Consider the following 13,631-nt stretch of genomic DNA (forward strand, 5'->3'; position numbering starts at 1 on the left):
AACCTAAACTTACAGACACATAATTTAAAATTATTTAAATAATTTTAATTATATATAAGTCAAGTTGCTTTAATATAATTTTAATATAATATAAAAATTCAAAATTATTTATTTTTAATTTAGTTTATTTTTTGTTTTAATTTTTAATATTTAAAATAAAAACACATCACAAATATATTAAAGCAACTTAACTTTTAGTTTATTTGAATAGTTATTTTATTTTCAAAGACTGAACATGAGTCTTTATTCTATGCTATTTTCATTAACCTAATCACTCGTTTAAGAATCATTGAGTCATGCATCGTGATTAAATAATTCACTTTTTTAACTGTTAATTTTGTAGTGATAATGTTTTTTTTTTATGAAATTGACGTGGCCTTTTATGTTTATTCATTTGTCTGAAAAAACCATGGTATATTAGGAAGTTAGTACATATAAACATTAACGAATTTTTCAGGAGCTTATCTAATGATTTTGAATATAAATTATTAAAATGCAATTGTATTAAACTCGATAGAGAATATTTTTGTGACAAGTTGGAAGTGTTTGTTTAGATTGATTTAAGAATTCAGTTTAAATGTGTGTGACAAGTAACGTAATTATAGATTGATCCATTTCACCCGAAGTTTTTATTTTTCTTTGGTACTGCGCCAAAACCAAAACAAGCCACCCCTGCAAGAAATAAATGAATTTCAAAAATTTTATTCTCTTTTCAATCCCTTTAATAGTTTGCTCATTTTAAATTAGTCTTTTGAAAATTATTTGATTGAGAGCAAAAGCAAATTATCTGCATGTTATAGAAACTAAAATGAAAATTTGATATATTAGAATGAGTAAAACAAAATAAAAAGATCAAAATCAAAAAAGAAATTTGATAGCAACTAAAAGTTAAGCAAAAGCATTTTAGAGACAAAAACAAAATACAAATATATTTCAGGAAAAAAAATATTTAAGCCCAAAAAGAAATCAGGAGTGCTAGTAAAAGGATATAATGGGAGGATTTAGAATTCTCATATAACAACTCTTTACTGGTATTTTTTTGAGTGGATTTAACTATTTTAACATTATTGACCGTGACCAACTATTACAACCCCTGGGTCCTATTTTGGTATTCAAAGATCTCTTGGCAAAAAAAAAAATCGTCTCCACATATTGGAGGTATCAATTTAGTCTATTTTCTCATACACTATTGAAAGAAAGACAAGGTGCATTGCTAATATAGAGCTTGCTGATTATGTCCATCATTTTTACAGAAGCATCAATATGGAAAAAAAGCATATAGTTGAGAAACAAAGTCATAAAAGTGAGTGTAGCAAGCAAACTGATGGTAGTTGGATAAGTTGGCGGGTTAGAATTGTTGAGTTTTCTAAATTTGTGTATCTAATAAATATGAGAAAATGGAATCACGGTCTGTGGTTTGAATATTACTTAGCGTGTGTTGAATTAACTGCGAAAAAAATCATTTCAATAGTCAATTTTTATTATTACAATTTGACCAGATGAAATAAGCTTTATATGTCAATATGGTAGGTAAAAAGTAATTTTCTAATATATTATTTCATTCAAAATTAAACTTTACCAAGGTGTATGTAACACTCGTTCACTAAGAAAACTAATTTAAATGTTTCAGTATTGGCGATTGGTTATGAAAGTGTGAATGAAAAAACTCCACTTACACTATCTTAAGTTTTAACTTTTTTAAAAAATATATTAATAATATAGACATTTTTGTATCGTGTATCAACAAAGTTGTGATTTCGATTGGAGCAAGCCCAATAACCTTGCAATTTTGATGAAAAAGACTTTACCATTAGTAACCAAAAATCACATTACACACAAATAAAAAATGAAGTAAATAATAGAAAATTCAAAACGTCTGAAAAGATAAAGATAACGATGAGTTAGCTTACTTGAGATTTTAGCATTATAACAAAAAATAATAGCTTTAAAAGAATTAATTTTTATAGTAATAAATTTACAAAAAATTAGTGCAAGTTATTTGCATTATTTGGTTTTGTATTTAAAATAAGTTCGAGCATAAAATGGAAAAATACTAAAATAATAAAGTGTCAGTTTTTATTAACGAACTCCAAAATTTTGTTTATCACAGTAGATTTGTTTCCTTCGTCTAGTGGATAATGTGATTCAAGTAGCAATCTCAATATTTTCTACAAAATTACAAAAAACTACAGCTTTCTGAACTTTGTAACTATGCTGTTACTCGCTCACATGATTATTATTGACCCAAAGAAATTTTGTACACTCGGAAAAAATGCTTAGTTTTCTCCTGGACTAAACATCTATATGGATTTAAGGGTCACAATCCTATTTTATAAAAGTGATTGGATTGGGTCAAGGCTAACACCTAAAATTCTCTAAAATCCAACCAAACCTATCATCATTCGAGCAAAACAATATTTTTTGGGTATTTGCTTGATGCTGAAAGTGAAGCCTGTATTCATCCTTCTGATATGCATCAATCTAGTTTTTGATAATATAAAATGAAGTTTGAAGCATGATGACCATTAGAAATTGGCATTTCAGCTCTTTGGACAATGGATCAAAAACTGTTAATTATAGTCTGCCGTTAATACCCTTTTTGTCATTTACAATTACAGTCGTAGCTATGAAAGTACAGGCGAGGTGAAAAAAGGTTCCACACAGTGACTCGAAATTTGCAGTCAGACACTGCATCTACGTGCATGCTGTTTATTTGTTGTTCATGCTTTGGTCATCTGAGTTAGAAATCAGCTTATAGATGGAGTCTTCTTCTGGTGTGATTCTGTTTCTAGTTATATACACATTTGGTAGTAGAAGAAAAATAGCCAAGGAACCTGATAAAATTTATTGAGATAAAGACCTCTCAAGACCACTGATCTCTCTCTATTGGAAGTTTCATAACAAAAGTGAGAAAATAGAGGCTAAAACTGAATGTTTTGTGTGAATAAATGGGATTCGGAAAGAAAGACTAGGTAGGAGTTGTTCATAGTTTTGGTAGGTGATCCCACCAGGATTTTCAGCAAAGGGATCAAGACTGGTGAGTGTCAATCCACATTATTTCTGATTTAACAATTTTGTATCTTCATTTCATGTACTTTAATCAGGGATCTCAGTACCATACTAATCAGATAAGGAACTTATAGGAGTATGTAAATAATTAATTGGATTATAGCGAACAAGAAAAAGATCTTGGTAGATCGAATATTTCTGACTCTAGATCAACCAAAATGACAAAATGTAAATTACTAAATCTGTATATCCCAAATAATTTTGATTAACTTTGATATACCCTGTACTCTTCAAAGTAGCTTTGTTTCCTTGTCGAACCGTCTTGATGGCTTAATTGTCTGCATATGTTAGTTAACCTTTCTGTGTCAGACTGTCAGTCTTAACTATATCAGTGAGGTGAAAGTTTGGTGTTGAATTTTGTATTCCTTCTTTCTTTTCAACATTAAATTATCTCTTTATCAAAAGCAAAATAGGTGGTAGTTGAATTTAGTAGTGATGAGAGTAATAATATAAACAACGGGAATTTGGGATGTAAAGCTTGTATTGTCTTGGGGAGTAGAAGTGCCATCATAGGAGTAAGTGGTTTTTACTCAGCTTTGAGACATTCCATAGCTAGTAAAACAAAACTGATTTAAATAAAAGTTACATCACTTTGAACATAACATTTGGCAAGATGAAAAACAAAAATGCACAAGCTGAAAATGAATGGACATACATTACAGAATACAGATACCCAATTGCCATCAATCAATTAATAGCCTAGCCTTGAATTCTTTGGACAAGATTCCCAATTGTCACTAATATTTAACAGGTTTCTCAGTTGAATAACCATGCACTTTATCAGAGGATGGTATTGTTATTTGATTTGCAGGAAGACTGCAAGAAGGAAACACAACAAGTCACAGTTCCAAACCTTCCAAAATCTGCATGAATTGATCACGGGTGAAACTCCTAAAGCAACACGAGATTCTTTAACCAGTTCCTTGAGATTGGTTTCCTGGTTCAAGTTCCTGTTAAGAAAAAATTATAGAAAATGATCAGTCACACATAGAAAAATGTTAAACTTCACTTTCAATTATATAGTGATATTCACAACTGCATCAGTGACAAAACTATTATATTTATACCTTCTGGAGAGGATGGGGTCGGGATAGCAAGCTAAGCTGGCTACTTTCCATATTTGAAAGTACCTGAACCACGGTCTTTAGATGTGGAACACTGCAAATTCATAACCCGCAACAGCCATAATCAAAACAAACTGAATTTCACACAAAATCTTAATATACTAAAAAGAATGGGTTCCCTCCAATGCCTAGGCATCCACACAACATCTTCAAAATGAATAATTAGCAGTTTAGCTAAAGGTTTCAGCTCATAATACTTCACAGGCACCCTAGATTCAAAAATAGATGACAAAATTACAGTTACAGCTTATTCAATTAGACAAGAGAAGGTTCAGACTTTTGCAACCCATTTTCCATGTGTGCGTCAAGAGATGATATCACCCCAGGCAACTGCTCCAAAACCTGTGCAACAAAAACAGAAAATAACCATCATCACACACTTGTTAACATTGATGTGTTATCTACACAACCTAGGATCAGATAGATGTAATACCTGCTCTGTATTCTTGATGGTGGAAACCTTTGCCAAAAGATTCTTAGGAAGCTTAACCAGTTGAGCCTGCAAATGATACAAAGGGGTAAAAAAACTCGATTTAATTTTGATACACTCAACTAATTAAAGACTTTGGTTAATAGTGTACAGATTTTTATTGTCTATTAAATAGAAATTACTCCATGACTTTTAAAGTAAGTTTAATTTTCATACACAGTTAATATAAATATTTTTACACTCTCAATTAATAAAAAATTATCCTAAGTACGACTTTCAAAGAAGTTATTATAAAAAGTCAACAAATTTATCGAAAAAGTAATATGTGATTAACAAGTAATATGTGATTGGCAACGATCCGTGATTGGAAAACAGTGTTAAAAACTTTTACAATACAGGTGCATTTTAATTAAATTCTTATCACAATATTAAAAAAATTTCAATTATATGACACTCTATGATCAGATTTCAGTCCAAGTTATTATTAGATTGCAGTCCAAACAACATTTTCACTTCATTCAATTCTAATTAAATGCAAAATCAAAACCCCAACATCAAACAACAACATCTACAACAGTCAAGACCTATCTCCCATTAAAAGGGTCATCTCATCAAACATCAATTTTTCATCATTCAAATCAAAGTTCTCTTTTTTAATTTTTAATTATGAAATTTCAATGAATTGGCACTGTTGATGTGGTACCTGGGCAGGAGAAGAGTGCCGCATAAGGTGGAGGAGGTTGGAGGTGGACTGCACCGCCTGCGAGATCTGCTCCGCCACCGTAGCCTTCGCCGTCCCTCCGCCGCCGCCGGCGGATGAGCCCGGCGCCGCCATTCTTCGCCAGAACGAAGCTTGTCCGTTGGTTGTAGTAAATAGTGTTGGGTATTTTCGCCTGCGGTCCATTTTTCGTCCCTTTATTGATCTGTGTTATGTTTTTTTTAACTGATCAGAATTACCGGCTGTTACTTCTGGTGAGAAGATTAGAAAGTTAAAAGGGTTAATTTACGGAGATAATTACACGGATTAACAGGAACTAATTATATCTACACTTTGTCTGCATTGTTATTTTTATTTTTGGTAGATTTATATATCAATATCTATAATCTATAACAATAACAAAGACGCAACATCTATAATTCTTTTTTTTTTTGAAAAAGAGACAATATTTATAATAATATAAGAGAAAATTTTGTATTTAGTCCTTATATAAACTTATTTTGTTCTTTATATTTTTAAATTCATGAATTTAGTCTTTTTTTTTTGCGATTTAACATTTAATAAGTTTTTTATTGGCACAAAAATGAAGAGATTAATTAAACTCATATATAACTAAATTCATCAATTTAAAAATACAAACACCAAAATCAAATATGACTAAAAATAAATAAACCAAAATGCATTTTTCTCATACAATAGTTTATTTAATTATAATATATTTAATTACAATAATCAATTATGATTTTGAGCATTTCATAAAATATACATACTTAAGCATGTATATATTTTTATTAAATCATAATTATTTGTATGTATGATTTTAAAAATTTGTATACATATATACCAAAGTATGTTTTTGTAAAAATAAAAATTGAAAAATAAATTTAAAGGCAAATGTTATTATATTTTCACAAGTTAAATACAAATGAAATTAATATTTTAAAAGACACTTATAAATAAATAAAAATGAATATATACATATAATTAATTAATTGCATTAAAATCATTGTATAATATTGATATTAAATACATTTGTTGTCTCTATAAAATATGATATTTTTTATGAGTCCTTTGAAAAAAAATTGTCCTTTAAAAATTTAAATTTTCTTGTTTTAGTTTTTATTGTCAAGTGAACAACATTTAAGAGGAGTTCAGCGATGAAACTTAAAATGTACATCAAATTAGTTCTAAGATGCACCTTGAAGGAGCTATTCTTATATTTAATAGCTAGGAAGTGATGTTACTTTATTATATATATCATGTGGTAATCTCCTTATAATCTGACAGCCATGAATTTTCACTCAAAAGGTGCATTTCCCCAAAATCAATCCAAACTCAAAAGGTCCATATCGAAAATTAATCCCACTTAGCATCATCAACCGAAACTCCAACAAAACCAGCTTGTCATACAGTTTGATCAAATAGCAAGTTAATTGTACAACATGTCATTTGACTGGCTGAGATTGGTAGCTTCATCTTTGAAGCAAACAAAACCACATAAGCTGCTGCAAACTCAGCAGCAAATCTTCTAATTGCTGTAAGTACTGTTATTTTCTTTCCAATTATATCACTCTATAACACCACTTCATAAGCCCTTCAACAAATCCAAATTCTCCCCAAGCAAGAACATCAGTTGGAATAACAATCTCAGTTCCTTTGCTAGCTAGCACCTTGAAGAATTGCTATTGCACCGACCAAAGGACCTATTGCATTGGAAACATCATATTAATATTATATCCACCATCAGCAAAATGACATGAAGCATGTTGAGAGGACCTGCATGTAATGCATCCAAAGGCTCCACAAAAAAAATTCCAGCTGGGTACCCTTTGGACCTGCAATATCAGAGAGGAATCCAATATGTTTGTGTTCAATTTCTTCTTTTGACTCAGACTATTCAGTAGTAGCAGGATTGTAAAGAAGATGACCAAGTTGTTTTCTTTAGGATTCAATAAACTACAAAGGCACCTAGCATGAAGTAATGCTATGAAAGGTCCAAAAAATTTCAATGGAGGACTGGGGTTCCCATCATTGTAAAACCTTTGCAATTGAATTCTTACTTTCATCCATACGCACACTTATCAAATAGGTTTTATCCTTGAACATTTCATATATTTTAAAAAATATAAAAATTAAAATCATAAATTTCAAGGTAGGTACATATTGTGATTGTACAAATTCTATTTACTAAAAAAGAATAGCACAATTTGAGATTGCCTATTGACATGAGCAACAACAACTTGGGACAGTGAATAAATCAGTGGCAGATGTTAGTGTAATTCACGCAGACACAGTGCAGAAGCTCGGCACAGCCACATTGGCTGCACCAAGAGAACAACGCTAGACGTGCCATCAGAAGTACCTGCATTATTCATCACTTTCTACCACTGTCCCATGCATAACCCTTTTTCTCATAATTTAAATATAAATAAATACTTCTATTTCTCCTACCACGACACCAAAAAAAATCTATTTAACATGACAATTCATGAGAAAAATTGACATTTTTTTTTCGAAAAATAAATAAATTGATAAAGAAGATCTCAGATGAGTAAGGGAAAAAACATCAAATCCAGCAACCAATAACCACCTACGGTAATTAACCGGGCAGTTATTGGACCAGGATCTGCAACACACATGATTCTTCATCCTCATCGTTTTTCAATATCAAAAAACAAAAACTTTTTTTTAGGGGTAAAGTTCTAAGCTATAAAAGAAAACCCAATTGGAAGTGAGAGCCACTAACAACGAAGCTAAATATGCACATGTTTAACGATCCTGTTCGATTTGTGATTCCGCACCCTAACGTTCTTGAATTGGCAGAGGTATGTGGCGCCGACCAGTACTTTTTTTATAGGGTTGCGCTTGCACAGAATGAGTAAGACCCATAACCCGAGTATAAAAATCTTGGGCTGGCCCATAACCCGAATACAAAAAGTCCATCACTGATTCAATCCAGTTCAGTTTATATAATAGCAGATAGGCCCATGCTATTCTCACTCTCTCTTTTCTCCTTTCCTTTTCTTTTTATTTACTACTCTCCATTTTTTTTGGCTTTACCTCGGTAAAAGTAAATTTTCGTTACATTAAATTTTTTGGTAAAATATTTAATATAAAGGAATTTTTTTTATACAAAACAACAATTAGTTTTTGTCAAATTGACAAGAAACAAAACAAAAAAGTACAACTAGTGTGGGAAAAGAAGAAAAGAGACCAAGAAAGAGGAGTATGAATCTTTAGAAGAAACCTAACAAAAAAATGAAGTTATAAGATTTTGGAAGAAGTTACAGAATATTGTGGATGCATCAACATTCCAATTATAATGATGATAAATCTTCCAAGTATAGTAATCACCAAAATTCTATCTTGTCTACCTGTGAAGTTGCTCCTTCGGCTGAGAGTAAAAATTTTGCGACTTAATAATTTTTTCTAGAATATTAATTTGATAAATCTAATCCTTGAATTACTTTACGAGCTTGATGATCATGTATGTCAAATATTTAGATGATTTGAATATTTATAGATATTTAAGCTGATGACCAACATGTACTTTTATATCTATTTAATAATGAAGTTCAATATATCTACTTTTATAGATCTTAAACCAATGGTTGGTCCGTTGGTTCAATGAACTTCAATGTCTGTATAAATTTTTTTGGTTACATTTCTATTTTTTTTGTTGTTATAATGTCTATATAAAATGTTAATAAGCAAAACAAGTCATGATAAAAAAAAAAAAAAAAAAAACAAGTTAAATAAAACTTATGCTAAGAATAACTTATCCATTCCTTTTTTTCTCTACACTCTATAGAATAGTTTCCGATCCGATTCTTTTAAAAGGAGAAATATGCTTTAAAAAGATAAAGTGTAGAATATAATCTTTAATGAAAAATATTTATCAAAATTGTGATAAAATACATATACCACAGGATATAAATTTGGTAAATTTGTAGTTAATTACTAGTTTTTTATTTGAAGTTATAACTTCATAGTTTTGCGTGTTTAATTAAAACTTACAGTACATCTACCAAGAACAAATTAGTTATTATTTTTCTGTATACATATTGAGAATTCGAGAGATCGGAATATCAAATATGCTGTTACTCTTTTACGACACACATATTCACAGAATGAGTAAATAATTTCGTATAGCTTTCAAGTGTTCTGTGTGTCATGTTATTATTATGTTTGTTTTGAAAAAAAAATGTTATTTTGTTCTGTTTAAAAAGAAAAAGACCAAAAAAAGGAGAGAAATATGGAAAAAAAAAGTCATGAAAGAGATTTTTTTTCTCTCTCTCTTTCCTTTGTTTGTTTATTGTCTAGTGAAGATCATTTGACATGTCAAAGAACTTTCTTTTGCACATAATCTTATCCCATTTTTTTTTTATAAAATCATTTTGAGGATTACAACATGATTTTACATGAACAATATCATAAATTAGCAAGGCAAGATCAATTGCATGCCATGTCTTGCCACAAGGAATTGCATCCATGTTCTCCCAAGGCAAACCCATCATACCCTTTCAAGTTGTTTGCGATAGCATACTCATCTCCACAAGGGTCAACACTCCAGCTCCTTTCTTCAAATGGGGATGATTGCACAAAATCCATATCTACCCACTCCACCCCAAATTCACTTGATGATGAATTAGCCCAACACTCCACTCCATCAATCTCTCCCATGTTATTATTCCATGATTGAGATGCACACTCTTCTATAATATTATTGCTCATCAATATTTCTGACCCTATGGATGATGAATCATGATGATCCCCCATCTTGCTTCCACTAATTTCAGCCTCAAAGGACCTAATCAAGCTATCCAATCGATCATCATCACTCTCATCACTTGGTGATGGCTCTTCCATCAGGGACATTAGAAGAGCACCGTTGATTTTCAACCCATCATCACCGTTGATGAAAGCCAAAGTTTCACAAACTTGAGAAGCCATTTTGGTACAAATTGACTTAATTAAATTGTTTTCTTTGCAAAAGAGAGAAAAAGGGTGAAAAATAATAGAGAGAGAATGTAGAATGTGTAACAAGAGAGAGAGAGAGAACAAGCTTAAGATGAATGAGTTGTATGATCAAAATGGGGGCTTTATATAAGCACTTATATGGGTGCCACGTCACCTCAAGAAGGGGACATTGCATCCATCATGAGCTAGACAGTCATGTGCACATGTGCACACAAGAAAACTATGTTGTATTGATTGATCATGTTGCATATCAATGTAGCAAAAGAAAAAAGTTATTAATAGCAATAATTAAAGAAAAATGTGTGTCTATGTCGATATATATTGCTCGTGTGCTCTGGCAATAAGGACGGCTTGAAGTAAGCAAGATCTCGTGGAAATCGTAGAATCTGACCCAAAAACCTCATTTTTGTGAGTGGGACAAGGAAACATGAAAAGACAAAGCTTTCAGTGGATGAAACGTCGAGTTGCAATAAAGTAGGGAATAGTTTTGTGTATAATAGTGACTGAATTGTACAATAAAGTGGGGAATAGTTTATTTATATATAGAATGACTTGTTGGCGGTCTGTATGCGTTCAAAGCAGAAAGAATTACTTAAGAATAGATAGAATAATGCAATTTTTTTTTAACAATTCCTTCTCATAACATCTTGCTTAATAAAGAAATAGATGAAGATGAAGAGAATTGTAGAGCAAATGATGAAAAAAAATATAAAAGAATGAATTGTAAAAAGTATTATGAAAAGGGTTAGATAAGAATATTGTCATTGAATACAAATAGGAAGCTTCACCATTGATAGTGTATCATCAAGATTCCAAAATGATAATAATCATGTAAAAAAAGTGAGAAAAGGAATAACATAAATTCTTTTTCAGGGGAAGGCGAAGGAGATGTATTATGATTAAAATTGCTGTGAATTATCAAATAAAAAATAATTATTTTTTTGGTCTGTATACCAATTGCTTGTTAAGATAGAATAATGTTGTGTCGGTTAATCTCCTTGCTCAGTGGTTAAGCTGAATAAGAATTATTTTAATGATAGTGCATAAAATTTTATTACTATGTCTGATTAACAAGGGAAACTGCAACAGTAGCTAGTTGCATTATTAATTTGCATGTCCTTTTGATTGATTGATTATTCATATTATTTGATTATGGGGTCATTTACTTTTCATTTATAGTATTAAAGGTATCCTTCAATCTAACTAAATAGTTGGTCTCCTAGCTATTATATAGCTAGATGCCCATTGTCATAGCTTATTGATCCTGTGTGATTAATTAAGGATATGTGTGTGTTATTTAAGTAGTAAAAAGAGATAGATGTGATTTTTTATTTAGATGTGATATAAAAATAAGAAAAAAAACAAAGCAAAATTAGATAGAAAAGAGAATGAATGTGTTTTTATAATAAATTAAGGATGCCTTTACTAAACACTTCTTTGATTTTCAAATAAGCAGATTATAGTAATCATATTCTCTTAAAAATTTCCTCAATAATTTTTTTATTATTAAATAAATAAATAAATTTAGTATTTAAAAAATATAAAAATTTCAATGTTTTTGAGTTTAATATTAAGAACATTTTTTAGTAAGAAATAATCATAAGGAACTAGAGGGGGATGTACTTGGAGGGCTGTGTATTGACTTCTCTTATATGATTGGCATTGAGCATTGAGGGTGAATCTTCTGTTTTGACTTTCCTCTTTAGCAAAAAGAAAAGGGTGAATCTTCTGCTACATGTATTGAATATTCCAGGCTGCCATTTGTGCAGTTACGACGAATTGCATTGTGAAGTGACTCGGTGGCACCTTCATGCCGTCACTAATAATGGCCATTGGACAAGGTGGTGCCAAGGGAAATTCTAGTTCTCGGTAAGTCTTTTGTAAGTACGGTCATTGCCTCAAGCATGGAGTTTAAAACAGAGAAAATAAATAAATAAATGGATAACCAATGCTATATATACAGACAAATATATAGAGAGAGGAGAGAAAGAAACATACATAATATGATAAAAAAAGAGTGGTAGAAAAAATTAAGAGTATTAATAGAGTGTTTAATATTTAAGGGTATCTAAATATTACTTCTCTTAAAACATAGTATAAGTTTTGTTAAAAATAAAACATAGTATAAGTTTAGAAAGGTTGTGAGATTTAGAGTTATTATTACTATACATCTATTTTTATCTTCCTTTCATCTTACTTTTGCATCATTTTTAATTTTTTTTTTCCTTTATTTCTCATCACATCATTTGATACATATATTACTGTCTTACTCTCTTTCTCTATTTTTTTCACCACTCTTCTCTTTATCCATACACTCTAATTTTGGAATTTACAAGCATCTCTTTAAAATTCCTAAAAAATATAAGTGTTTATAATTTATAAAGACACCCTACTATAAACTATAACATGTATTTTTTTTAATAAAAAACCCTATAGTATATGGAGATTATCTTTTCCCCACTTTAATTATAGATAAGGTTCTGATGCAGAAAAAATTGGTCCACTTATATTGATAATGTCAAATCTCTAGAAAAAGGGTGGAAAAAAAATCTCCATATCATCCTATTTTAAAATTGACCGTACTGAAAATCTGGATTGTGGGGTTCTCTAAGATTTTGGCTAGCTTTTACATTTGTGCATGTAGGATTTTGAAAAGATATGCCTCCAATGAATAGTTAAGGAATGAAAGCAAGTGGACCCAATTAAACTAACGAGAGCTTGATGATATACCATTGTTTGTGACCACCCAAGTCACATTTTAATACACATGTTGCCACTACACTTCATTTTTGTGGGCTTTAATTAAGATTTAGATTAGATGCCTCGAATATATCACTTTAAAATAATGGATTGTGAAGGAACCCACTGCCATGTGAAATGCATCCTTTCTGGGGCCAACTCCAACCCTTATTGGCAAGACAGCATCATTGGGGAGTTAAGCATATATTTTATGTTATTCAATTGAATGTTGGCAACCAATGCTAATCTTTGAACTCAATGGTCTGAAGCCAGAGTATCGTGTACCATTCTTTATTGCAAAGGGTGACTCTACATGCCACCAGAATATATATTAGTCAAAAGTCATTGTAACAAGAAACATGATCATGGATATCTTGTTGCAACTACAATTATGCCACTCATTTGCTCAAAAGATGGTCTTAGCAACAGGATCAATGCTTTGCACAATTATTTTTGCTTAGTGCTCTGGCCTCACTATGCATTTATGCAATTAGAATAATGGCCAGTATTAGCTTGTAATCTGTTTAGTGCGACATTATAATTTTCAACGAGTAATGTTATATTGTAATTA

The 13,631-nt window shown here is 30.7% G+C and overlaps 2 protein-coding genes and 1 long non-coding RNA gene across 3 annotated transcripts; all 3 read right to left on the minus strand.

Moving 5' to 3' along the window:
* Positions 1-3,519: 3,519 nt before the first annotated feature.
* On the minus strand, positions 3,520-5,556 carry LOC114377215 (tobamovirus multiplication protein 2B-like). Its single transcript, XM_028335641.1, has 5 exons — positions 5,327-5,556; positions 4,627-4,692; positions 4,471-4,535; positions 4,137-4,227; positions 3,520-4,019 (listed from the first exon to the last, which is right to left on the minus strand). The coding sequence occupies exons 1-5, from the start codon at positions 5,525-5,527 to the stop codon at positions 3,981-3,983; spliced, it is 462 nt and encodes a 153-aa protein (XP_028191442.1). The 5' UTR covers positions 5,528-5,556; the 3' UTR covers positions 3,520-3,980.
* A 1,134-nt stretch (positions 5,557-6,690) lies between these two features.
* LOC114377216 lies at positions 6,691-8,169 on the minus strand. The gene is made up of 2 exons (XR_003659051.1): positions 7,118-8,169; positions 6,691-7,044 (listed from the first exon to the last, which is right to left on the minus strand). It is a non-coding gene; the product is annotated as an uncharacterized LOC114377216 (long non-coding RNA).
* A 1,428-nt stretch (positions 8,170-9,597) lies between these two features.
* Positions 9,598-10,415, minus strand: LOC114374469. The gene has a single exon (XM_028332110.1). The coding sequence runs from the start codon at positions 10,292-10,294 to the stop codon at positions 9,794-9,796; it is 501 nt and encodes a 166-aa protein (XP_028187911.1). The 5' UTR covers positions 10,295-10,415; the 3' UTR covers positions 9,598-9,793.
* Positions 10,416-13,631: the final 3,216 nt, after the last annotated feature.

The sequence above is a fragment of the Glycine soja genome, chromosome 11, assembly GCF_004193775.1.
Source record: "Glycine soja cultivar W05 chromosome 11, ASM419377v2, whole genome shotgun sequence".
NCBI classification, from domain to species: domain Eukaryota; kingdom Viridiplantae; phylum Streptophyta; class Magnoliopsida; order Fabales; family Fabaceae; genus Glycine; species Glycine soja.